The following is a 26,202-nucleotide window of genomic DNA, read 5'->3' as shown; positions in this document are numbered from 1 at the left end:
TTTTGAGTACATACATTGCTTTTCTTGTTTGTAAGCTCCTAGCAGAGTAACTTCTGGGTGAAAGGGTGCATGGATGGCAGCAGTCCTGACGTGCGCGTCCGAGCCGGCCCGCAGTGGGGACGGCAGCCGTGGACACCACCCGCTAGTGAGTTCTGTTCTGCACAGACTCCCTCACAAAATGCATTACTGAGGGTGTGGATTTTTCTTTTAGAGTCAGACCTGCAAAGTACTATCTTAGTGTAGTTTTAATTTATATTTTTGGTTTGGGGAGGGAAATTGCTTATTTTTATATGTTCTAAATATAGTTTAAAAGCAGTGTTTTATGCCAGGAAGAACCTCCAGCCAGGTCTGACCAGACTGACCCGATGTACTTAGAATCAACAGAAGTGGGGGTTCTCCCTGGGGCTCAGGCCACACTGAGGGAGCCACGCTCACCCTCGCTGCTGGCACAATTTCTGACATGGGAAAGAAAGTGAGAGCGTGTTCTGATTCAGTCGTGTTTGCTTTACTTACTTTAAGGGCCGCAGATGAAACGAAGATAGAACAACCCAAGCAAAATGCCGTTGCTGACCTGGAGGGAATTAACGCAGAACTTGTGTTTCGTTGTGACAGCTCGACCCGCTTTTGTAATCCAGCCACAGAACACGGAGGTGCTGGTCGGGGAGAGTGTCACCTTGGAGTGCAGCGCCACAGGCCACCCTCCGCCGCGGATCACCTGGACTAAAGGGGACCACACGCCCCTGCCCGAGGACCCTCGCGTGAGCATCACCCCGTCTGGTGGCCTCTACATACAGAATGTCCTGCAGGGCGACAGTGGGGAGTATACCTGCTTCGCATCCAACAGCGTGGACAGCATCCACGCCGCGGCTCTGATCATCGTCCAGGGTGGGTCAGGGCGCCCGTCCGTCCATGCACACGCGCAGACCCTCGCCCGGCAGCCCTCCCTGCACAGACCCCACCCCGCCCGCCGTCCCCACCCTGCGCCGGCAAGTTGCTTTATGTTTCCAACTCGCTTCCCACATCTCCCTTCTTGACTTGGTGGTAGGTTTGTTTTCTGAATGGAGGCTTCAGGAGCTTCTATTTTGGGGTTTTATTTCTGGCTGTTATTTGTGGCTGAGAGAACCTGTGGTGTTGAGACCTCAGCTGGGCATTTCCAAATGTCCCACGTGACTCCATAGTGAGCTTCTTAGTTTAGAAATAAATTGCAAAGTGGGGCATTTGTGTGGAAGCTCTAGACAGCAAAGTGCGAACTACGGAGAAATCAGTGTTCCCCTACTTCTCTATCTTCGCCGGCCCCTCCCGCCTGCAGGGAAGCGGCCTCACGAGCCGTCCGTTGTGAGTCCCTCCTACTGGCCCCTTCGCGCACATGAGCACGCGGCCCTGGCCCGTCTGGTCGTTCCTTCTGTACAGATGGGATTGATCTGGATTTGGGGCTGTGACTCCGCCCAGCGGTAACGAAGCAGCCCTGTCCCCACACAGCTGTTGCGTGACACTTACCCACTTCCAGGTGCTGCCTGAGGTCCGACAGCCAGAGGGACCTTCGGGTCTCCTGACCGCTGCGGGCGGAAGCCGGACACCATCCCCTCCATCCACACCACCCGTGCGGTGCAGCCCGCAGCCGCGTCGACCTCACAGAGGCCCCGGCAGGGGGCCGGGAAACACCGCTGTTTGACTGCCGTTGTGCCCTTCCCTGTCCTCGGCCCCCTGCTCGCCGATGGTCCCCCTGCCGCGCGGCTTCCAGTGCACCCACAGGGAGCGCTGACGCTGACGCTAGCTTACAGCATTTTTACCCAAAACTGTCTTTGAAATGTCGTTTCCGATGTTTTTCCTTCCGGAAGCTCTTCCCCAGTTCACTGTGACGCCTGCAGACAGAGCTGTTATCGAGGGTCAAACAGTCGATTTCCAGTGTGAGGCCAAGGGCTACCCACAGCCGGTCATCGCGTGGACGAAAGGAGGTGAGAGCCAGCCCGGCATCTGCGGGGATGCGCTCCACACTCGGGGGCGAGTCTGCCTGCCCTCTGCCCAGGCCCCAGCCCCCGTGAGCAGGGGTGGGGACAGTCGTGTCTGCGTGTTCCGGCTGCAGGCCTTGCCCACGGCTACGGTGCAGGACACGCAGAGGAGACTGTCCTTTCCGAGGATGCGGGTGGCCTGTGCCTTCTGTCTCTCTCGCCTCCCAGATGGTGGCTGTCTTGCCTTTAGTGCACACTTAATTAGCATCTTGATGAAATTTCATAGCAGGTAGGATAGAACTTTCTGGAAACTCATAGCATTTGTTTGAAGCTCAGTGTCACTTCATTCTCTGGGGCTGTCACGCTGTCTCCACGCGAGGTCAGACGGCTGATCACATTGATTCTTGGGGGGCGATCCCCCCGCACCATCCTGCTCCAGCTGGTGAGCCCCTGGTCAGATATCCATGAAGACAGACTTCCCCGAGGGCGAAGGTCTAGGGGAGGGGAGGTGGCCTCAGGGCTCTGTCCTGGAATTGACCTTGAGGACCTGCCCAGGGGCTCTGCCTTGAACCAGAGGGCCGCTCCCTGCCTTCCTACCCTGAGGAGCGAGCACCCTGGGTGGGCAGGTGTGTGAGCACCTAGCACCTGGACTTCCGCGTCCCCAGGCAGGAGGGGCCATGTGCTAGCACCTCAATGGGGTGTCCTGTGCTTTTGCGTAACTCCAGCCCCCCGGCCCCTCCCCAGCAGTCCCTCCCCAACGGCCCCCTGTGTCCTGGCTCCTGCACCTCTCTCTTATCTGCTCCTCCCGCTTCTGGGGAGTTTCTAAGAGGCAGGGCAGCTCTGTTTGTCTCTGACCTGGCCATTCCCAGTTGGTAGGGAATGTCACTCGGGAGGTGCAGAGCCCTGCCGCCCCTGACTTGGGCAGAGGCCAGTCCGTCCCACTGTTCCGTTTGCTCCAAGAAAGTTCTGCTCCACCCAGCCTTCCTGAGTCCGAGTGGCCCACTGTACGTCCATGCCTTTCAGGGAGCCAGCTGTCCGTGGACAGGCGGCACCTGGTACTCTCATCGGGAACGCTCCGGATCTCGGCTGTGGCTCTGCACGACCAGGGCCAGTATGAGTGCCAGGCCGTCAACATCATTGGCTCCCAGAGGGCCGTGGCCCACCTGACCGTGCAGCCCAGAGGTACGCGGCGCTGGCCCCTCCCGGTGGACGGGCTGCTTTGTGCAGACCTGCTTTCGGGAAAGGCGGGCCTTTGGTAGCCCGTGCTCACTGCTCAGGACAGGAGCTGGTGAGGGCTTGCGGTCTGCCCTTGAGACCCTGCCCCTCAGGTGGAGGGCGGGCAGCCGGCAGACCATTTCCCCTTCCCTCCGGTCCCTTTGCTCTGTGCAGACCGAGCTGGGAGGCAGAAGGAGGGCCCAATGCCGGCTGAGAGTGCGCTGGGCCTGCCCTGGCTGAGGACGAGGGGCCTGTGCTCTTAGGAATGAGTGTCCCGAGTTCTCCTCCTCGGTCAGCTCGGTGTCCCTTGCTTTGCAGTCACACCGGTGTTTGCCAGCATTCCAAGCGACATGACGGTGGAGGTGGGCACCAACGTGCAGCTCCCCTGCAGCTCCCAGGGGGAGCCCGAGCCCGTCATCACCTGGAACAAGGTACCGCCCACGGGGGGCGGGGCACGGGTGTGGCAGGTGCCCGCCAGCTCGCGGCTTCTCCACACCTTCTAGAGCGGAGAAAGCATCCCCACCACAGCCCGAGTTAAACGATGCTGAGGGATCCCTACTAACAAAACCAGAAGCAAACAAACCCGCATTCTCCTTTTCACGTTCTTCTCGGTGACAAAGCAGTGAAAACCCTCCAGTTAGATCCATGGCCCCATCGTCAATGGAGAAGGTTTTTTGTTGTTGTTCCATTTTTCTGGGTTGCTTTTGTGAAGCCCAGTAGAAAATTGCATCTCGGTGTTTAGCCATTATGCACAAGGGTTTCGACAGGACATGTGTCCCTGGAGGACAGGGTGGCCACAGGCAGGGGGCTCCCACAGGGAGGTTTGAGTTCCGGGGTACACCCTGGCCCTCTGCCGCGTCCCCCCACTGCCCAGATCTCACCTGTCGGGACCACGTGTGGCCGTCTTGCTGTCCCGGTGGGCTTGCTCTTGTCCTTCCTTGGCCAGGCCCGTTGCCTGCCCTTCTCAGGTGTGGCTCAGGTGTCCTGTTTCCCAGAAGACCTTGCCCAGGGCCCTTCTCTGTCACTGGGCGCCCGCGTGCTGTGCGCATCCCACGGGGGATTGTGTGCCCCCAACCCCCGATCCCGGAGAATCCAAGGGACTCAGTCTCTGTCTTAATCTTTTCTGGATCTTTCACAAGAGTTTAAGAAAAGTTCTTCTCAGTATATTGGAATAAATCTCCTCTTCTCTCCACTTCTGGATAGATCTGAGCATAGCCTCTAGGCCATGTCCATCTGTGAGGTGCTGAGAGTGGTCCCTCCACCCCCAGGGAAAACAACTTCTGCCTCTGGGTCTTGTTCCTAGTATCATTCCTGTTCTGCTTTGCTCCAGGATGGGGTTCAGGTGACGGAAAGTGGGAAATTTCACATTAGCCCCGAGGGGTTCCTGACCATCCACGATGTCGGGACGGGAGATGCAGGCCGCTATGAGTGTGTGGCCCGGAACACCATCGGGCAGGCCTCCGTCAGCATGGTGCTCAGCGTGAGCGGTGAGTCCCTGTGGCCCGTGTGGACATTCCCCGGCGTGGGCTCACAGGCGGGAGGGGGCACCTGGCCCAGGGCACTTGCAGACCCACCATCTGATTCTCAGAAGGCAGCGCGTCCCTGGCTGGCGGGGGGACACGCCAGGGCCCCGGCATCACACACTCTTGCTGCCGCCCCGGGACTGCAGGCCAGTGTGGTCACATGCCCTGTGATCAAGGCTCTCCGTGAGCGGGGTTTAGTGGTTGGCATGGCCGTCTTCCAAACCAACTCGAATTCAACAGTGTGTAATTTACGGTCCCCATTTGGCAGGCGTGTGTTTGAATGAGCCGGTGCCCCTCTGCCGTGCTCACTCTTGCTCCGGATGGGGCCCCACGTCTTCCCGGGATGAGTGTCTTTAATCAGGGGCAGCTCCCTGCCCTGGACCCTGACAACACGCTGGTCCAGCGTCTGCGTCTGCCCCTCACCTGCCTCCTTCAGCTGCTCTGTCTGCACAGCCATCTTCCTGAAAGGGCAGGCCCTGTGACCTGTCGCTAATGCTTCCCCCGTGCTGTGGGTGAAACCCGCGTCCCACGCACGTCCCCTCCAGCTTCCCTGTGCCTTCTGGGCGGCCCGTCCTGAGTGTCCACGCTTGGGTCTGCGCTTCTGCCTTTCCCACTGCAGCGCGCCCACCCGCCTTCCCCACAGGCTTGTGAGCACCCCAGGTGGGGCGGGGTCTGCTTGGTCTGTGCGCCCGGCACCCTCCCCAGTGCCTGAAGCACTCGCCAGATGGGAACCCTAAGGGAATAACTGGGAGCCTGGTTTTGGGTTTTTCTTTTTTAGGGAAAAGTGTTATTTTCCCATTATATATGGTGTGTGAAATGGATGTAAAATTCAATTGATGAATTCTACAACTTTTTGTTTTTTGAAAGACAATTTTTGATACCTAAAAACAATCTTACTTTGATGTGAATTTAGTCGTATATATGAGATTTAAAAATAATCTCCTACCCACAATCCCACCTCCAAGAAACAATTTCTATTTGGTGAATTTCATTTATTTCTTCTAAAGATAGGTTAATGTTTTCAAATTATTTTTGTGATCGTTGCTTAGAGAACAACAAATCCAAGTCATGCATAATAATGAAATATTGGAGTCATGAAATTGTGTAAAATTATCTGATCCATTTGTCTACCACTTAGCATAAAAGTATTCGGTTCCAAAAATTAGTACATTTGGCCCCGTTGGAGACACACCGAGGCGGGGTTGTGCCGGGGGAAAGGCTGTTGGGCCATGTTTCAGACGTGTGGAGGGGCCCGCCAACAGCGGTGAGTGGGCCGGGCCTGTGGAGTACGCAGGGGTGGCTGCACCCGGCTCTGTGCAGGGCTGCCACTCCCACATGTGCAGGGCTGGGCGTCAGGGGCTGGTGGGGGCCCGAGGGGTGAGTCAGACAGCACCTTCCGGTTCAGCGCAGAGATGCTGGTGGCGGACAGGGACGAGAAACAGGCTGGAATAGTGATCCGACCCTGAGAGTCGGGGTTGGGGGAGGCCGTCGGAGAGGACCACCCCGAACAAGCAAATTCTGAGACGTAGAGCCACGTGGCATGGCCAGTGTGAAGCCTGAGGTCGGGACAGGCCGAAAGCTGGAGGCCAGTGGAGGAATCGGGGAGGCCAGGCTGGTCTGGGGCCTTGTTGGCCATGGTTTGGTTTTTATTCCACGTATGTTGCAAGCCACCGGAAAGTTCTGAGCAGGGGGTCTGTGAGCCGGCTGCTCTCCTCAACGGTGGTGTTGGCCGTAAGGGACGGTGAGGTGTGGGGGAGGAGGTGAGGACGGTGGCCGCCAGCCTCAGAGCCGGTGATGCCACGCCGCAGATCTGACAGGCCTGCCGATGGTGGACGGGGCCTGGCACCGTGGGCGCCATCCGCTGACTGGCAGCCACGCCCGGGCCGCTCTGGCGGGAGGCATCTGGCGGGGAAGGAGCAAGCAGCCAGATGCCTGAGTAACGCGGTGACGTAACGAACGACTTCATGTTTTCCCAGTTCCTGATGTCAGTCGAAATGGGGACCCGTTTGTGGCCACATCGATTGTTGAAGCTATTGCGACCGTGGACAGAGCCATCAACTCGACCCGCACGCACCTGTTTGACAGGTACCATGGGGGCGGAGGCGGGTAGAGACCTCTGCTCACTCAGCCTCTGGGGTAGAACAGAGCTGTGACCTGTTTCGTCCCAGGGAACATTTTTTAATTTAAAAATCGTAATCAGCGTTGGCATCAAGTTTTGTGGGGTTTGGACAACAAAAAGACACATCCTTTCTGAGTAGAAGCGGAACCAGGATTCACAAATGAGACATTTTTAGAAACTTTGAACTCATTCCATGGGCTTGTTAATGAGTGATTTGGCAAGAACAAAAATCTCTCAGGCCGTAGCGTATTTGTTCACGTTGGTAATTCCGAAGTGTTTTATTTTGCATTGTAACTAAAATAGATTGTGTTTCCTCTATTGACTTAATTATTTGTTTTTAGTGTCTTTGTTTTTGTTTGTGTTTGATGCCTTCCGCTTGGGATGAGTAAGGTACGATACATCATGTCTCTAGAAAAGTAGCTACAGAAATATTTAGTGGCAATAATTATAGTTTTGGATGTGAGTGATTCTTGTCCTCAAAAGTTGGTTCTGTTCTTCCCTGTGTGCCCCTCAACCCGATAGTCGTCCCCGATCTCCCAACGACCTGCTGGCTTTGTTCCGGTACCCGAGGGACCCCTACACCGTGGAGCAGGCGCGCGCCGGAGAGATATTTGAGCGGACCTTGCAGCTCATTCAGGAGCACGTGCAGCATGGCCTGATGGTCGACCTCAACGGAACAAGTCAGTCCCGGGCCCCCCTCCCCTGAGTGCTGGGCCGCACGGCTGTGGGGCCTTCCCAGGAGCCGTTCCCTCATCCCCTTGTCTGAGGGAGCACTCGGTGGCCCAGGCCTGGGCTGCGCAGCCACTGCCTCAGGTCCCCTGACACGCAACTGGGCCGTGCACTGCCCTGAGCCCCAGGGCCAGACGGGTCGGGCGGCTGTGACCTGGCAGGCTAGTCGCAAATCCGTGAGGCCGTGTACCTGGGATGCAGGGTTGTGGCTGTCGGGAAGGAGGCTCCTGGCGCTCGGGCGTTCGTGAGACCGCTGCTGAGGCCGCCCTGGTGCTGTGTGGACAGAGGTCCCGCGGCCTGTCTGCGCAGAGCCAGCCGGGCGCAGCGCTCTCAAGGGCGCTGGAGGCCCGGGGTTTCTCCTGTGTGGAAGCATCCCTTCAATGGCGAGTGTTCATGTAAAGTGTTGTGGGAGCGCGTGCACACCGTCCCCTCACTAGGGGTCAGGCTGGGGGCTTTCCACGGGGTTTTCTGACTCGTCTTCGGGGAGCCCATCCTGCCCGTAGGACGGAAATGTCACTCAAGAACTGAGTGTTCTTAGATACGAACATGCGGCATGAGGATGTGGAAACCGGGCCCGCTGCTTCCTGGGAGGAGAGGAAGTGCCCGAGCCGTCCTCTGTCCTGCCCGGCTTGGGGCTGAGCTTCCCGGTGTTGCTGTGTAGACGTGTAGACCGTGGCGCCTCCTCGTCCTCCTGGAGGCACCAGCCTCGGTCGGGGGCCCTGCGGACGATTCCACTCCTTCTGGGACCGACCAGCCTGGCCTCGTAGGCACTCCCTGGGGAGAAACGTGGGGGCCCCGCCTTCTCTGCCCTCGCCTGTGTTGGGGGCCCTTTCCCCCCTTCAGGCCCGGGAATGGGGCAGGGACATGTGGGACATGTGGCCTTGTCCCATGCTTCCTGCCATCGGTCGTAAGGACCGCGGTCTGCCGAGCGTGGAGGGTCCGTGGAGTGCGCGGTGCTCCTTCTCCCTGCTGTGGCCTCCCTTCGTCAGTTGGCGTTGGACCTTGTGCAGCCACCTGCAGAAGCAGAGCCCATCTGCCGTTGTTCTCGTGCAGGACGGCGTGCTCACCTCCTACCAACTCGTGCTGTTTACAGAAAAATGTGGAAACCTGGACAGAGAGGAGAAACTAAAGTGACTCAAAGCCCCAGCAGAGGGGCGCACGGCTCTGGGCCGTACTGGGGATATTTGCGGGTGAGCAGGCCGCCCGCACAGCTGCAGCAGGTGGACGCACAGGCGGGGGCGCGAGCGTGGTTTCGGGTTCTCGATCTGAACGGGCTCCTGAGGCAAGAGGATGGACTTGTCTTGGTGTGTGTGATGTGGGAGCCATGGGGCTTCCTGTAGACAAGTGACCTGATCACGTGGATCAGGTCATTGGGTGGCCCTGCCACAGAGGGGAAGGACAGTGTGGGAAACCAGACAGGTGTCTGTTGGGGTTTCTGGGGTGGCGGGCGTCCGTGGGGCGGCCCAGGTGGGTCTGGGGTGGCAGGCGTCCGTGGGGCGGCCCAGGAGAGAGGAAAGTGTTGGCACCAGGGTGGCTGGTGAGAGGGGTGGATTCCAGGTGCCTTGAAGGCAGAGAGACATAGTCACTTGTGGCCTGGATGTGGAGGGGTCAGTTGATGGGGTCTCCGCCCCAGGGGCCGGAAGGCCAGAGGTGACACTTAGTGACGTGGAGAAGTTGGTGGAGGACCAGGTGAGGGGCTGAGGAGGGGCTGTCTCACCTCCAGAAGCTCCGGGCGTGCACAGGAGACATTGGTCTCCAGGGGCACCTGGGTCCTGGTTCCACAAACCCCAGTGTCCTAACTCACCCCGGAAGAAAATGTTTGAGCCTCCGCAAACAGTCCTCCCAGCCTCTCTCGGGTCATGGAAGAGTCTTCTCGTCTGTTCCCTTATTCTCAGGTTCATATTCCAGTATTTTCACTAGTAGTTAGTCGTTTGCATTCAGAGATAGTTTTCATTTCTAAAGCAAAGCACAGTGGACAAGTATAGTTGAAAATGGTCAGGGCAGTTTGCAGAATTCCTGGTGAATAGCTCATAGTCCAGAACTTACGTATGCCTGCTCCGCAGTGATTGGCCTGCTCGGTTTTGTAGGAAGGTGTGGTTTGGCATCATTTTATCAGCGATGCTTTAGAAGGCTCTGTCTCTCAAAGCACAGCAAGCACGTCTGCCCTCACGGGCGGCCTGTCACGTCCAGCCTGGGCTGGTGGCTGGTGCCGCAACCCCATGGAGAGAGGGACAGTGCGGGAGGAAGCCTCCCCACCGGGCTTGTCCATGAGCCCCCAACCCCTGGGGGTTCTGAGACTTCCTGAGCTAACAGAACAGAGCCAGACATCCCCATCTCCCATCCCCGTGTCCGGGAGGTGCTTGCTGACAAGAGTTTTCAGGTCTAACTGAGCCCAAACACCCTAGTGGCGCATCCTCTCATGCAGCCCGCCAGCTCCCATTTCTGACTGGGATACCTCCCCGCCTCCAGCTCCATGGGGCGGTTGTTCAGACGCCGCACCCACAAACTGGAACTGGTTCGGTTCCTTTAAATGTAGGCAGGGTCTATCTTGTTCTGCTCTGAGCAGATACTTTGGAAATACGTAGTGGTGAGCAGGTGCCCAGCAGAGTGGGTGGGCATGTGGGCATGAGGGCGCGTGTGCGAGCCCGTGTGCCCCTGCGTGTGAGCGTGTGGGCACGAGGGTGCATGTGTGAGCCCGTGTGCCCCTGCATGAGTGCGAGGCTCTTCGGGCAGCCCCCAGAGTCAGCCCTGTTGCAGGTCAGGTCCTTCCCAGCTGTTGCTGCCAAGACCCCTTGCCCTTGCTGAGTGGACCCCAGGTTGTCCCCCCACCCGTCACACACAGGTCCCCTCTCCCCGTGTGTTATCCGCTGTCCAGGGAGTAAGCTGCGTCCCCCTCTCCCCTGCAGGTTACCACTACAATGACCTCGTGTCTCCCCAGTACCTGAGCCTCATCGCCAACCTGTCGGGCTGCACGGCGCACCGGCGGGTGAACAACTGCTCGGACATGTGTTTCCACCAGAAGTACCGCACTCACGATGGCACGTGCAACAACCTGCAGCACCCCATGTGGGGCGCCTCGCTGACCGCTTTCGAACGCTTGCTGAAAGCCGTGTATGAGAACGGGTTCAACACGCCCCGGGGCATCAACCCCGGCCGGCTGTACCACGGGCACACGCTCCCCATGCCCCGGCTGGTGTCCACCTCCCTCTTTGGGACGGAGACCATCACGCCCGACGCGCAGTTCACACACATGCTGATGCAGTGGGGCCAGTTCCTGGACCACGACCTGGACTCCACGGTGGTGGCCCTGAGCCAGGCCCGTTTCTCCGACGGCCAGCACTGCAGCTCCGTGTGCAGCAGTGACCCCCCGTGCTTCTCGGTGGCCGTGCCCCCCAATGACCCCCGTGTCCGCAACGGGGCACGCTGCATGTTCTTTGTGCGCTCCAGCCCCGTGTGTGGCAGCGGCATGACGTCCCTCCTCATGAACTCCGTGTACCCGCGGGAGCAGATCAACCAGCTCACCTCCTACATCGACGCTTCCAACGTGTATGGGAGCACGGAACACGAGGCACATGCCATCCGAGACCTGGCCAGCCACCGGGGGCTTCTGCGACAGGGCATCGTGCAGCGGTCAGGGAAGCCACTGCTGCCGTTCGCCGCCGGGCCGCCCACGGAGTGCATGCGGGATGAGAACGAGAGCCCCATCCCCTGTTTCCTGGCTGGGGACCACCGTGCCAACGAGCAGCTGGGCCTGACGAGCATGCACACGCTCTGGTTCCGTGAGCACAACCGCGTGGCCGCTGAGCTGCTTAGCTTGAACCCGCACTGGGACGGCGACACCATCTACCACGAGGCGAGGAAGATCGTGGGCGCACAGATGCAGCACATCACCTACCGGCACTGGCTGCCCAAGGTGCTGGGCGAGGTGGGCATGAAGGTGCTGGGCGAGTACCGCGGCTACGACCCGGGCGTCAACGCTGGCATCGTCAACGCCTTCGCCACGGCCGCCTTCCGGTTTGGCCACACGCTGATCAACCCTGTGCTGCACCGGCTGGACGAGAATTTCGAGCCCATCATGCAGGGACACATTCCCCTGCACAAAGCCTTCTTCTCTCCCTTTCGCATCGTGAGCGAGGGCGGCATTGACCCACTGCTCAGGGGCCTGTTTGGTGTGGCGGGGAAGATGCGTGTACCCTCGCAGCTGCTGAACACGGAGCTCACGGAGCGGCTCTTCTCCATGGCCCACACGGTGGCCCTGGACCTAGCCGCCATCAACATCCAGCGTGGCCGGGACCACGGCATCCCGCCCTACCACGAATACCGGGTCTACTGCAACCTGTCGTCTGCCCACACCTTCGAGGACCTGAAAAATGAGATCAAGAACCCCGAGATCCGGGAGAAGCTGAGACGGTGAGTTGAAGGAAACCGTTTGGCATTCTCCGTTTGTAAAGGTCAGGTGTGCCGAGAATGGTGGCCCCAAGCTGTGGCTGCTGATCTTTGTATTTGAGTGTGTGTTTGTGCAGCTAGAGGAGAGGAGCCCTGGAAGGTGGAGCCTGCAGAGGGGCCACCTCTGGTGGCCGTGCTGGGGCAGGAGGCCATGGCCATAGTCACGTGGTCGTCCAGTGTGCCTGTCTGGCAGGAGGGCCCAGCTGGGATATGTTGGGCTCTGTGGGGAGCTCCTGCGCTCCTGTCAGGCAGAGGGCACCAGGGCTCGCCCAATACAGCGGGGCCAGAGTTGCCAACCTCTCGGAGCCTGGGGACCACCTCAGGCGATCGTGCGGGTTTCCGCTGAGCAGGTACGGGGGGCTGCGGCGAGGGTGTGCTGGGCCCCTGGAGACCACAGGAGCAGAGAGGTGAGAGGCCTTGATCCAGGAGGATGGGGGCAGCCGTCTACACCAACCCTTCCGTGGCCTCCGTGGTGGACCTGCAGTTTTCTGCACGCTCAGCCGCGGCCTTTCTCTGTGGTCACCGCTGCCCTTGGCGTGGTGACCGTTACCACATTTATCATGCCAGTTTCTTTAATGGAATCAGCCGCTCAGTAGAGTTTCTCTGTCATGATCACCATCCTGGGACTTGTCAATTCAGTCCGCAGGACACTGGGTATTTCGGCTGTGTTCATTCGCATTTGAAAGAATTGTTTTAAGAGGGAAATCTTCTGAGGACTCACTGTGTTGTTTCGTGGACTCCAGTTCACTGCGGAGTAAGTTATGTATTCTTGTCTTACTCCCTCAACACTGGATGGAAGGGTTCTCTAGTCAGCCTCCGACATGTCCTCTACAGAAAGATGACTTTTTTGGTGCGATGTAAGTTGTGCAGAAGAGCACGTGTGAGCTTCGCATGTCCCTGCGCTTGTGCAAACACGGCCCTGGGCTACTGGCCTGTCCAGCTCGCCCGGTACCGGACCATCTTTGTTACCATGTGGCTTGATTATGATTTACCTGAGCACTCTGTATTCCCCATGTGCTTAAATCTCCTCCTCTGCTCTCGTCCTCATGGACACAGGTAACTGTCCGTGTATTTCTCTCCCTGGCCAGACTCACGTCCAACAGTCCAGAGGCGCTAGTGCTCCTGCATAGCATTGTTGGCGGGTAGAAGGACGCACCCCGTGTGTGCTGCAGACCCCGTGAAAGACATTCCACCTCATTCACCAAACACCCAGTCGCTCACTCACTTTCCTCTTGGTCAGCTGGCCATGCGGGGAAAGGGGACCTGCAGTTGGAGGCCTGGAGGCTCTGGAAACTCCAGGACCTTCCTTAGGGTCCGAGGGAGGGAGGGGCAGGGCCTGGCCAGAGTGGGGAGCTGCCCTGCTGGCTGCGTCCCCCGTTCCGTCGAAGAATCAGGTGCGAGGTCGTGGGAGGTGTGTTGGTGGGGCTGGGGCTCCGGGTTTTCGCACCGGCTCTCAGGTGCCTCCCGGGGAACCACACCACACAGCTGCTCTTTCCATGCACGGGCTTGCTGGGGGCCTGGAGTCCGAGGGAGCGCCCAGCCTTCCCAAAAGACCAGCGCTGCCGCCATAGTGCCCCCTCTGTCGTGTGCGGGTCACGAGCCACAGGGCCCCTCAGCCAGCCACGCTGAGAAAACCCCCTGGGCTTGGAGTCCCAGTTGAAGGCAAGCTGCCGTGTGCATCTGGGAGGGCTGTTTGGGGGTCTTTGGCAGCCTGCTGTCCTTTCCTCTCCCACACTGGCGTTCCTATGGAATTGCAAGAATTCGATGAACGCGTTTGTTCTGGAGCAGTTAAACCTTGCTGTCTGAGGCGCGTGTATGAGTTCCGCTTAGCAAATAGCTTCTCTGCAGCACATGTGTTTTCAATAAATACTCGAATCCCAGTGTTACTGTTAGTTTTTTAAAAGTTATGTGAAGTTTTTTCATTTGTATTTATGAAAAGAAACTCAAAAGATGCATACTTTGTACTGTCAAGTGTGACTATTTCTGAATAGAAAAGCTGTGAGTTTAATTTTCTTCCTATATTAACTTGGTTTTTCTAAACTTATAATAAATGTGTGCATGTGTTTTATACACGTATATATAAACAGTACAGAAAATTTTTCAAATATAATATATAAGAAGAATGAAACTGGACCATCTTTACACCACACACAAAAATAGACTCAAAATGGATAAAGCCCTAAATGTGAGATAGGAGTCCATCAAAATCCTAAAGGAGAACACAGGCAGCAACCTCTTCGACCTCAGCTGCAGCAACTTCTTCCGAGAAACATCGCCAAAGGCAAGGGAAGCCAGGGCAAAAATGAACTATTGGGACTTCATCAAGATAAAAAGCTTCTGCACAGCAAAAGAAACAGTCCACAAAACCAAAAGACAACCGACAGAATGGGAGAAGATATTTGCAAATGACATATCAGATAAAGGGCTAGTATCCAAAATCTATAAAGAACTTATCAAACTCAACACCCAAAGAACAAATAATCCAATCAAGAAATGGGCAGAAGACATGAACAGACATTTTTCCAAAGACATCCAAATGGCCAACAGGCACATGAAAAAGTGCTCAACATCGCTCAGCATCAGGGAAATCCAAATCAAAACCTCAATGAGATACCACCTCACACCAGTCGGAATGGCTAAAATTAACAAGTCAGGGAACGACAGATGTTGGCGGGGATGTGGAGAAAGGGGAACCCTCCTACACTGTTGGTGGGAATGCAAGCTGGTGCAACCACTCTGGAAAACAGTATGGAGGTTCCTCAAACAGATGAAAATAGAGCTACCCTACAATCCAGCAATCGCACTACTGGGTATTTACCACAAAGATACAAATGTAGGGATCCGAAGGGGTACGTGCACCCCAATGTTTATAGCAGCAATGTCCACAATAGCCAAACTGTGGAAAGAGCCAAGATGTCCATCGACAGATGAATGGATAAAGAAGAGGTGGTCTATATACACAATGGAATATTATGCACCCATCAAAAGGAATGAGATCTTGCCATTTGCAACGACGTGGATGGACCTGGAGGGTGTTATGCTGAGTGAAATAAGTCAATCAGAGAAAGACATGTATCATATGACCTCGCTGATATGAGGAATTCTTAATCTCAGGAACAAACTGAGGGTTGCTGGAGTGGTCGGGGGTGGGAGGGATGGGGTGGCTGGGTGATAGACATTGGGGAGGGTATGTGCTATGGTGAGCGCTGTGAATTGTGCAAGACTGTTGAATCACAGATCTGTACCTCTGAAACAAATAATGTATGTTAATAAAATATAATGTATAGATAAATAAAAGTGAATTTTCTTTGCTAACAGAACATCTGAAAGGTGCTAAATAATAAAAAATGAGGGTTTTTTTCATATTTGTTTTATCTACCACCTACCGCTTTCTTAGGCAAATTTAAGGTTTCACTTGTTTGTTTTACAGGTTGTATGGGTCCCCACTCAACATTGACTTATTCCCTGCCCTCATGGTGGAAGACTTGGTCCCCGGCAGCCGACTGGGGCCCACCCTGATGTGCCTGCTGAGCACGCAGTTCAAGCGCTTGAGAGATGGGGACAGGTAAACGCAGGTGCCACGGGGACAGGTGAATGCGCGTGCCATGGAGACGGGTGACAGCAGGAGCCACCTCCACTCTTAAATGCACATTTCTGGGGACTTGGGGAGATGAGCCGTTGGTGGAGGTCTGTGTCCAGGTGAAAAATGAAGGAGTGTCTTTGCCTCTCACTGTGTTTGTGATCAACTCCCTGGTGTGGGGACTTTCCTCCCGCCGCAGCCTGAGATTTACATGACCCTGTTCTCAGGTGCTTTTGTGTCCTTGCACTTAGGAGACTTCTGTTTCTGGGAACAGACAATTCACAGGGTTCAGCCACTGTGGGAGTTTGGAGGAATTTGAACTTCTGGCAAGACTGCAAAGTGTCAGGTTTAATGTGGTGTCATCAGTGTAGTTTAACACAGGGAAGCCCCCGTGCGTCCACGGGGCTGCGCCACGCCGTGGTTTCTAACAGTGGCCTCTGCCGGCTTCTCAGAGCAGCTGACCCTCTGCCAATTTTAGTCCAGGTTTTTTGTTTTGTTTCTTGAGTCGGAAAGCTGAGTCCCACCGTAAGTGACACCCAGTTGACACCAGTGGTGTCCGTCCTGTCGGCAGAGCTGGTTGGGGAATGTGTGGATTCACCTCCCTGTGTTTGCTCTTCTTTCGTTCTGGGGAAGCACAGGTTATGGTATGAAAACCCGGGGGTGTTCTCCCCGGCGCAGCTGACCCAGATCAAGCAGACGTCCCTGGCCAGAATCCTGTGTGACAACGCCGACAACATCACGCGTGTGCAGAGGGACGTGTTCCGCGTGGCGGAGTTCCCCCACGGGTACGGCAGCTGTGACGAAGTCCCCAGGGTGGACCTGCGCGTGTGGCAGGACTGCTGTGAAGGTGCGCGTCCCGGGACCCTGCCGCACGTGCCGGGGTACAAATCCCAGGGGTGTGTCGTCCCAACTCCGGGGGTGGCCATGTGGGGATGCAGCGGAGCCTGGGCTGCAATCGTGAGGAGCTGGTCCTTACACCGTGCTGTTCGCTGAAGGAACTCAGTGCCGAGTGCCGCACACAGGAGGCAGGAATAAGCATAATCAGTCAGGCTTCTGCTTTTTCTTTAAAACCTAACCTGTGTCTAATACGAGTACTTGTGTGTTGGATGAGTGTCGCGTGTTGGTGCCCGCGGATGACACATGACGCAGACTACTCACCGAACTCAGTACGCTGTGTGTTCCAAAGGCCTGTGATTACACACGTCTCTGGAGCGTGTTGTCAAAGGTCTCAAGGTGGGCCTGCCGTGCGTGTGGAGGCCTGGGGACGCCTGGAGGGGCTGGAGGGTCCCTGCCGCCTGGGGCCGCCGTTCTCACCCCCAGGCTCCCTTGAATTCACAAATCCTGCTGTGGCTCACGTGATTTTCATTTCCTATTTTGAACGTAATTTTGGCTTTATTCAAACTGCAATCAGAGACCTGGGGAGGATGAAGCTGGGGCGTGTTTGGAGCCGCCCGTGGACCCTGCTCTTCTGCGGCCAGGAGACTAGAGCTGTCCTTCTTCTGCCTCCTCTCCCGGAGGAAACAGTTGGTCGGGCTCTCATCCTCCCTGGTCATTGCTTTTAATCGGCTGTCATGTCCGTGAGCGTTAGAATCGGGGTTGGTTGGTCAGCGCTGTTCTTCCTCTGCGCCCGCCTGCGTGCGGGTGGTTGTGCTGATCTGCTCGTGTGTCTGCCTCTGCCTGGCTGGCCTTTCTAGGTGAATATGCGGGGCGTGTACACGTGCAGGTGCTGAACACACATGTGATATTATAAGAGGATTCACATGAAGATTAGAGCTCCGTTTACTGCACACCCCACGTCCCAAAACATTTACATTCTCACTCTTACATCTAAGGGAAACTTGTTTTGGGGTTTTTTTTAAAGCTTTTTAAAAAAATATCCTTGCTGGTTTGTCCAGCTCAACTTGCATTTCTGTGAGTGTGGCAGAGAGTGGTCCTCGCACCTTCAGGGAACTGCTCTTTGAAAGCCCCTGGGAAAGGCCGGTTCTTCTCGGATACAAAACTTCACGTCCTGATGGTGCCACCAGGCCCCCCCTCACTGCTTAGATGGGGGCTGAGCCGGGTTTTCTGTTGTTTTCTCTTGGAAAAGCCAGAGTCCCGGGTGAGACAGAGACTCAGAGCCAGGTGTCATCATTGGGACCCTCTCCCCTCCGTGCACCTGCTGAGGCCTTTCTGACTTACCTTCCCCTGGACACGTTTCCTCCAGGTCCTGAGCGGGCCAGGTTCAAGGATGCTTCGGAAGCTTTGTCTTCCATCATAGGTCAAAAGCCACGTCTGAAATACGGCAGAAAGAAAAAGAATTAAGGTTTGGCGGGACCAAATATCGGTTGCCGTTTACTTTCCACTCCACTTAAAAAATAAAAAGGGAGCAGCTCACTTGAGCTCACCGCAGTGTCCCGTCAGTGCGTTTGGAGACCCAAGCGGGAGGCGCGCACACAGGAGAGCCCTGAGAAAGGACACCTGGGTGCTCGGTTTCTTTTTCTTTTACCAAAGTTAGAAATTGCCCTTTTGTGGGGATTGATGAGGCACTTGCACACATGTGCACACAAATGCACACACCCAGCTTTGAAATAATTGCATCAATTTTAAAATACTGCAAAGAATTCCTGTACTTCGTCAGATTCATCAGTTCTTAAAGTTTTGTCCTGTGTTACTGTTCTCTCTCCCCATTTACAGGAGTCTGTATGGGCACACGTGTGCATGCATGTGTATGTGGATGTGTGCATATGTGCGTCCGTGTGTACAGGGATGTGTGTGTTTGTAAGGGAGTACATCACATTTTTCCTAAACGAGCCGAGGAAGGCGCAGACTGCTCTCCTGAAGAAAGTGCGCGTATGGGCAAACTTGGGGAGGTGAGTGCAGACGCACTCCGGGTACTTCCCATGGGGGGATTGCATGCCACACCCCTTGGCCCCCACTTTCCGCAGCAGGTGCTGGGTCCGCTTCCTCTGGACCCGCTGTGAACTCTGCAGCCAGTTTTCTCGGATTAGACCCAGGTTGTGCCTCCGGCGTGCTGGCGCTCCGTGGGCAGGCTGCGTTCTCCTGGGGCAGGCTCAGGAGGTGCGCGATGCGGCTCCTCACTGGTGACCTGGACACGGGTTATCTGGTTGGAACGTAAATTCGCATTTGCCCAATGGGGGCGGCTGTGAGAATGGGTGTGTTTCTGGGTGTGGAAAACACAGGCCGTTTGTCTTCGAAGTGAGCTCCTACTGCAACCCCGAGGGGCACGTGGGCTGTGAGCCATGAACCCCGCTGGGGTGGTGACGCTTTGGTGTCGGGGGCCCTCCCACACCGCATGACCGCGGGGCCTCCTGGGTCCGGCGCATTTACACGGTGAGACTGCCTCAGGGTTGGAATTTCGGGCAATGGGTCCAGGTTCGAGTGGGAAGCTGAATGCTTAGCTGCTGGAGTAAATCGCAGAACGCTTGGAGGAGTTGCCTGTGGACTCTGTCCTGTGCACGGACATGCGCTTTAGGTCCCTGCCTTTGCTCTCCGGCGGCGGTCACGGGCCCACCAGACTGGGAGAAACGAGGGGGAGCAGGGGAAGGAGACCAGCCTATTTCTCATGTACTTTTTCTTCCCGGGGATTTCCACCACTGCTCTGCACACTCCAGGGTTTGGGAAGGGCCAGGTGTTGCCTTTGCCATTCCCGGCCAGGCATGTCCTGGGCAGATGGGGCACAGAGTGAAACAGGGTGTTTGTGGGATGGGCAGGAGGGAGCTGAGGAGGAGCAGGGCTTGGAGGTGGGACGGGGGAGCAGGGGTGTGTGGATGGCGCCCCCGGGTGTGTGGATGGTGCTCCCGAGCGCACAGCGCCCGGGCCGCAGAGGAAGGTGATGCCCTGGCCTGAGTTCTCCCCAGTGGTGGTGGGAAGCCAGCTCGAGGTTGAGAGGCCGGGGGCTGTGGCGCGAATATGGAGGAGGAGGCTGTCCTGGCTGTCGGTGGGGAGTCCGGGTGGCTTTGAGGGCTCCCGGACCAGGAGTATGTGGTCCAGCAGCCGGCTTGGCCGTGGAGGGAGGAGGCCCGCCATGAGGCCCTGGCTTGCACCAGAGACGTGCTGTGAAGGCTCAGTGGCGTTTCTCAGGATGTGCTTGCCATCCCCTGAGCTAGAGCCAACGTCTAACACCTGTACGCTCATTTCAGACTGCAGGACCAGGGGACAGTTCAACGCGTTTTCACACCATTTCCGAGGCAGGCGGTCTCTGGGGTTCAGCTACCAAGAGGATGAGCCCACCGGGGAAGCAGGCCCCGGGGGGACACCGAGGTACGGCCAGCTCCGGGGAGGGGTGCGGGGTGCTGGCGGGGGTGCTTGTGGCCACATGTGACATGCTGAGGCGTGTTGGCGGCTTCTCCTCCCTCCCCCCCCGCCCCCCCGCCGTGCAGCATCGGGAAACACAGAAAGCATCCGGGCAATGCCACGGCCCCCTCCCATGAGCGCTCTCAAGTACCGGGGATGAATGACTTCAAGGACTTTGTTCTGGAGATGCAAAAGACCATCACAGACCTCAGAGAACAGGTAACTGTCCCTGTCTCTGCACATCCCGTCCCGAGTCACAGGCGGTGTTCTCACTCCCGAGACCCTGCAGGTGTGAAATCTGCACCAGCTCCCCGATCTGGAGCCTCCTGTCTGAGTGGCTCTTCTTTTGTGGCCTGTCCCCGGCCCGGCACATGGGGCTGCCCTCCGGTTTCCTGGTGGCCGGGGAGCTCTCCCTGTGGGCTGCCCTCAGGTGCCACTGGGGAGGGGGTGGGGTCCCTGGAGCGGCCACAGAGATCCTAGGTCGGGAGGGGGCATGAAGGAGAATTCAGACCTCAGGTCCTGTTCCAAAGCCACTTTTTTAGGAATGTCGGTCTAATCCTTGACCCCAGGGAGGGGTCAGCAGGCATTTTGTGGTCAGGTCCCCCTGGATGTGGGGAAGGGCACCCACCAAGGGTCTCCACACTGGGCTCTTCTCCGAGGACCTGTAGGGTTTTGCAGAAAATGACTGGTCTGCCTTCCCCCGCCCGGGAGCTTCCTCCTGTCCGCTTTTCTGCATCCCGTCCTCAGTGAGCTCTATGTGTGCTCCAGTGGAGACTGAGGTCCCAGGTTAAAAGTCAGTGTGCAGATCGGACGGTCCTGTTGGCACAAATGTCTGATGCTGTGGAAACTTCTGGAGATGGGCCTATGAGTAGTGCTCTGGTAGCAGGACTCCATTGCTACATGTGGGGTCCTTAGTCCTCGGGCGTGGAGGACATGGGGTTGTCTCTCCCAGTCATGTGCACGTGCTCTCACGGCTGGATGTGCAGCTTAGCGTGAGCTGCGATCTCACCTGACAGCCTCCATGTGTGTGGCAGAGACTGGAGACAGGGCAGGGGGGGACGCCTGGCACCGGTCAGAGGGCAGGGCTGTGGCATCAGGAGAGAAGCCCCTCGACCGTCGCCCACAGCCAGAGAGACATAGCCAGGCTGTGACAGGCACAGGGCATACTGGAGGCTCAGCCCAGGGCTGGTGGGTGCTGAGTCCTGGAGGTGGTCACTCCGGACCGGCAGGCTGGACGAGTGACCACGGAGTGTGCAGGGGGGAGAGGTCGCACTGTGCAGATGGGTCAGTGCGAGCAGAGGCAGGAGGGGGGACACAGCCGGCTGCCCCCAGCCCACCAGGGCCCCGCGCCCCCGGTGCCCACCAGCACGTGTGACTCTGTGGCTTCTTCCAGCTGCAGGACCAAACAACCCCAGCATGCATCCCCTTCCCCTGTGCACCCCCGCATTTCAGGGCAGGGCTGCTCGACGGGCAGGGCGCCAGGTCTTGGGAAACGCGGGTGGAGATGGTGGGACGTTTGCGGGCATTTCTCTGACTCTGCGCGGCCGCGTCCGGGTCACACAGAGCTGCTTCTACCCCAGTCGCCTCCCAGGGAGACGCCAGGCGAGGTTTGTCCTTGCTTCTTGCGGCTTTATACCACGGTTCGGTCAGCGATCACCAAGGAGAGCCCCCCAGCGTCCCCAGCAGCTCCGCCCAGCCCGTGCTGCCGCTCCCGCGGCCTCAGGGACGCTCCTTGCCCTCAGGAGTGGGAAGACAGCTCAGAGGCCTGGGGGTGTCAAGATCAGGTCGCTAGCAAGGGCCTGAGTGCAGGAGGCAGCCTCCCTCCAGAGCCGCACCCGACCTGCAGACCTGGGCGGCAAAGCTCAGGTCACCGGGCTGCGGGCCGCGCAGATGCAGAGTGTGCGAGCCCAGGTGACCTGGACCACGAAGACCGCGTGGTCTTGTGCAGCTTGGAGGCCATGCGGTGAACGGCACGCTGTCACAGGGCGTGGATGGAGGACATTTAATGGCCGGCGGCGCGCGGCAGGTCTGCATGTCGAATCCCTTCTTGGCGCTCCGTCCTCTCTCAGAGCAGGTGCCCCCGCTGCTGATGCTTCCTTAGGCGGTCTCACCCTGTTGCGTCCGTTCTCCGTGGGGCCGGGAGATTCGGTGCCTGGACGGGAACCCCACTCAAGGACCAATAGATGAGCTGGGAGTTTTGGGGGCTGCTGGACCCTGCATGGTGCAGAGACAAGCACGTCTGGCCACCATCCGTGTCGGCCCCCAGCAGAAGGGATGGAGGAGGGGTGCCACCCGCGGCTGGGGCTGGTGGCCGGTCAGGGCATCCAGGAGTCTACCTGCAGGATGTTCTTGTCTGGGTGGTTCCCACTCGCACGGTCGCGTAGGAGCCTCTCGTCCAATCCCCCCCGGGCTTCTGTTCTTTCCCTGGAGCTGCCGTAAGCTGCAGTGTGTGCCCCGTGACGCAGGGCTGAGGCTTAGGTCTTGGAACCCAAAGCGTCCCTGCTGAGCCTGAGGTGTCATCATCCCAAGCGGAGGTACGGGTGCGCTTCCAGAGCTGAGACCGTCACTTCCAGTGAGCAGTGCACATTTTTGCTTTGCTGCAGATAAAGAGACTGGAGTCCCGGCTCAGCACGTCGGACTGCACAGATGCAGACGGGGAGCCTCACGCCAATGGCGCCAAGTGGAAGCGAGACGCATGTTCCGTCTGCGAGTGCCGAGTGAGTGTGGGGCTCTGCCGTGGGAACTGGGGGGACTAACTGCACTCTGAGGCGGGTGGCCACACTCGGAAGTCAGGGGCTCTTTCCCCAGAGCTCTGTTAAGGGTGGGCCTGCACACCACGGACCCTGGCAGCCTCAGGGTGTTTGCACCAGCTGGGAGGGTGGGCCTGCCAGGTGATTCTCGGTCTCCAGAGAAAGTGGACCGAGGTGCTGTGGTGGCCGTGGTGGCCCCTGTGTCCAGGCCGGAGCTTCAGGAAGGGGATGTGTTTCCTGGCCCGGGGATGGGAAGGGAGCTCCAGGGTCCCTGGTGGTTGTCCTGTTTGGGAATGACAGAGCAGATTGGGGACAGCACAGTCCCCTGCAGCCTCTCCCTACTTCTGTCCTCCTTTTGGTGGACATCCCGGACGTGATCCTGGGGTCCCAGGTGCAGGGCCAGGGGGCTGTGCTGAGCCCGTGGTCCTGGGCTCTCTTCAGGGTGGGTGGACAGTTGGGGTGGGGGCGGGAACTTTTCGGAAGAGGTGCAGTGTGTCTGCAGCTGTTAATCAGCGGGAGAATCAGCCCTTGATTACAAACTGCACCAAAGAGCTCAGACCAGCACAGGGATTGGAAGGGCAGACAGGCAGGGGAGTGATGCACAGGCTGCGTACCCCGGGAACTGACGGGTCCTGGCACCTCTCTCCCCCAGGATGGGCAGGTCACCTGCTTCGTGGAGGCCTGCCAGCCTGCCGATTGCCCAGTGCCCGTGAGAGCCCGTGGGGCCTGCTGCCCGGTCTGCCCAAGAGACGGCATGGGGAAGAAGCCTTAGGCTCAGCGAGGCCTTCGGGGCCCTCCGCGTCCTCAAGACTGACAGCCGGCACAGGGCGTGCGGATGGGAGGGACCCCTGTGTCTCAGTGGAGGGCAGGTGCTTAGACCAGATCATTCACAGAGGAGAAACCACGGACACGCGTCCTAACTTCACGTTAGATTCTCAGGTTTTTATTTAATGTTTTTATTGAAATATTGGTGCTACTATTAAATTGCACAGTTAAGTCATTTAGGCTCCTAAATTCACTTCCCTGGATACCACCGTTTTCTTCTCGACCGAAAGTGAGTCCCGCTTGGTTCGGACACCTGGAGCTTGCAGACGAGCCCCCCGCAGCAAGGGCGCGTCCCAGAGCCACCAGAAGGACGCACGCCACGGTGGAAAGGGAAGATCGGTGTGTGGCTGATGGACAGACTTGTAGGAGAGCTGGGCTGACGGTCTGGGCAGAGGGCGCTAGCATGTCGTCCCTGAGCGACGGCCCTGCTGCTTGGGCGCCCGCTAGCCTGCGACTTCCAGCACCTCGCCCGTGAGAGTAAGATGAAGCCACGTGCAGAAATGCAGAAACAGGTTGGTTTTCACTAGGGCTTGCGTGACACTGCCCGGCGTGGACCAAATGTGAAGCCCGTTCCTACTGAAGGCCCGCGCCCGTGCCCGTGCCGGCGGCACACGCTGGGCTCTGTTCCTGGCCGAGCGCCGAGGACTTCTCCCCATGGAGGGACTTCCTACCTTCAGGTCGTGTGAGTGCCTTAAAGAAACAAAATCGATCCCTTTACCTCATTTGTATTTTCAAATGCATGACGTTTTTGCCCGTTTCAGGTGCCAGGAATGGTAGAAAAATCACTTCCCCTATGCAAAAGTTGTCTTAGAATTCAGAGAAAGGCAACTATCATACCTCATGGTCTCTCTTCTTAATCGACCGGAAACCTCCTATTTTGTTCTGGATATGAAGTGATGTGTCCTGAGAAGCGTGTCCCTGAACATGCAAGCTCAGTTCCGCAAAGCATGTGGTCGAGCACCCATCGCGTGCATGCACCGAGCTGAGCACAGACGCCGAGCTGAGCACAGACGCGGGGCCGCTGCCCTGCCGGAGAGGACCCCCAAGGACACAGGTGGTCTCAGTTTGTGCTGGCGAGTCCAGGGTGGGGCGCTGTGGGGTGGCCATGACCGCGGCGCCTGGAAGGCAGGTCTCCTGGTGGTTAGGCATGTGGTGAGCAGGGTCAGAGCCCGATCTGGCCTGGCGCGGGCATCCTTCTGGAAGCAGGAGATGCCAGTCTCTGTGACCAGGCTGCCATGCCCGCAGGGTGGGGTGAACACTCCAGTTGTGAGAGTGTCCAGAGTGGCTTTAAACATGGCCAACTTGACTTCTTGTCCTTGGAACGTTGAATGGTAAACAGAAGTTGGTGTCTCGGGCATGGGCCTTCTTTGGAGATATCAAGTCACATTTAATAACCAAATCTTAGAACTGATTTCTGTCAACGAGAGAGTGGATAACCGTGTGCACAGCGTGATGGTTATGGAAGTTGCTCAGGTATAAGATGACCGCGCACCCCACCTTCTGAGAGTCTGGTGTCTGGGGGCGGCCCTGTGGCTTTGTTACAGAGGCGCACACACGCGGGTTAGAACGTGTGGCTTGGACCGTGTTCTCTCAGTGGGAGGGGGGCTGTCTGCGACTCACGGTGAGGGTCTGTAACTGCAGCGGAATGTTGCGGGGTCCCCGGTTTCATCTGACACGCGGTGTCCAAGCTGCAGGCAGGGCCCGGAGGGACCCGCGGCCTGGGGTGGGGGGGGGGTCGCGGCCACGCGAAGCGAGTGTACATATTTATTTACTTTCTAACTGTTGCCAACAGCCAAGTGCCTTTCTGTGTTCATTGTAATCAGTTCATTACCAAAGAAACGTTTGCACTATGTAACGATGCCGTCAATTCAAATAAATGGGCCACGTTTTCAGATGGAGAGTGGCATTCTTCTTTCTGTCAAGCCCATCGTCGGGGCGGCCACTTGCTGGCCCCGTGGGGCCGACAGCAGCTAGGGAAGAGGCAGCTCCTGGAGAGCCGGGGTCTCAGAGTGGGGTCCCAGGGGCCTGTGGGAGCTGCCCCTGCCTCCAGGCGCGTCGTGCTGTGGACAAGGACACGTCCTTGTCAGAGGGACTGTGTAGCCCCGGCTGATACACGCTGAGGCAGGGAGGGGTCCAGGGATGGGAGGGTCTTCCAAGGGACCATGCCGCGGGGCCGCGGGGGACCCCTGTCCCTGCTCTGGGCTTTGGGTGTGGGTGGGAGAGAGGACGCTGCTTCAAGGAGAACTGGAAGGATTTGGGGCATCTTCACGGGGCCTGGGGGCAGTCACTACTGTTGACAGAATCCTCACCCAGAAGGACATTTGAAATACTAGGGAAAATTAAATGAGTTTCTTAAATTGCCAGATTGCTTCAAAATTTGGGCAGTTTTCATGAGCATGCCGAGTTACGGGAGCGGCGGCCCTCCGTTGTCTGCTTCTTGATGGTGAGTTCTGTCAGTCTGGATGGTGCAGCAGCGACCGATGAGCTTCCCCTCACGGGGACGTGGGGAGCTCAGAGCCATCTCTTTGCAGCTATTCCGGAATTCAGCCGGCTCTTCTTGGATACGTGTAGTGCTACATAGTTTGTATGACATCAAGAGATTATCCATTCCATTTAAGCTCAACTATTTCAAGGTTGCCATGAGCTGCAGCTTGGGGAGCATGTGTCCCGGGAGAGTGGCAACAAGACTGTGTGTCGGCCAAAGGTCGCTCAAAACTCTGGATGAGGTGCTGGTGGAGACCAGGCTCTGGAGCCGCCTTGCCTTGCTGTCCCT

General features: G+C 57.6%; 1 protein-coding gene across 7 annotated transcripts in view; it reads left to right on the top strand.

Annotated features, from left to right (window-relative positions):
- Positions 1 to 25,508, top strand: part of PXDN (peroxidasin) — a 75,664-nt gene extending 50,156 nt beyond the window's left edge. For 3 of the 7 annotated variants that reach the window (XM_027624055.2, XM_027624054.2, XM_027624052.2), the window contains 14 exons: positions 613 to 885; positions 1,839 to 1,955; positions 2,973 to 3,131; positions 3,483 to 3,595; positions 4,495 to 4,651; positions 6,664 to 6,772; positions 7,329 to 7,486; positions 10,442 to 11,945; positions 15,412 to 15,546; positions 16,200 to 16,408; positions 19,701 to 19,821; positions 19,941 to 20,073; positions 22,458 to 22,571; positions 23,257 to 25,508. In XM_027624055.2, coding sequence (XP_027479856.1) covers positions 613 to 885; positions 1,839 to 1,955; positions 2,973 to 3,131; positions 3,483 to 3,595; positions 4,495 to 4,651; positions 6,664 to 6,772; positions 7,329 to 7,486; positions 10,442 to 11,945; positions 15,412 to 15,546; positions 16,200 to 16,408; positions 19,701 to 19,821; positions 19,941 to 20,073; positions 22,458 to 22,571; positions 23,257 to 23,376 — 3,422 coding nt within the window. In that variant the 3' untranslated portion in view covers positions 23,377 to 25,508. Of the gene's footprint in view, positions 1 to 612; positions 886 to 1,838; positions 1,956 to 2,972; positions 3,132 to 3,482; positions 3,596 to 4,494; positions 4,652 to 6,663; positions 6,773 to 7,328; positions 7,487 to 10,441; positions 11,946 to 13,069; positions 14,194 to 15,411; positions 15,547 to 16,199; positions 16,409 to 19,700; positions 19,822 to 19,940; positions 20,074 to 22,457; positions 22,572 to 23,256 lie in introns of those variants that run through there. The other 4 variants (XM_027624056.2, XM_027624057.2, XM_027624058.2 and 1 more) reach the window with 4 other exon arrangements.
- The last annotated feature ends 694 nt before the right edge of the window (positions 25,509 to 26,202 follow it).

This window comes from Zalophus californianus, chromosome 8 (genome assembly GCF_009762305.2).
Source record: "Zalophus californianus isolate mZalCal1 chromosome 8, mZalCal1.pri.v2, whole genome shotgun sequence".
NCBI classification, from domain to species: Eukaryota; Metazoa; Chordata; class Mammalia; order Carnivora; family Otariidae; genus Zalophus; species Zalophus californianus.
This window is presented reverse-complemented; position numbering and strand designations above follow the sequence as displayed.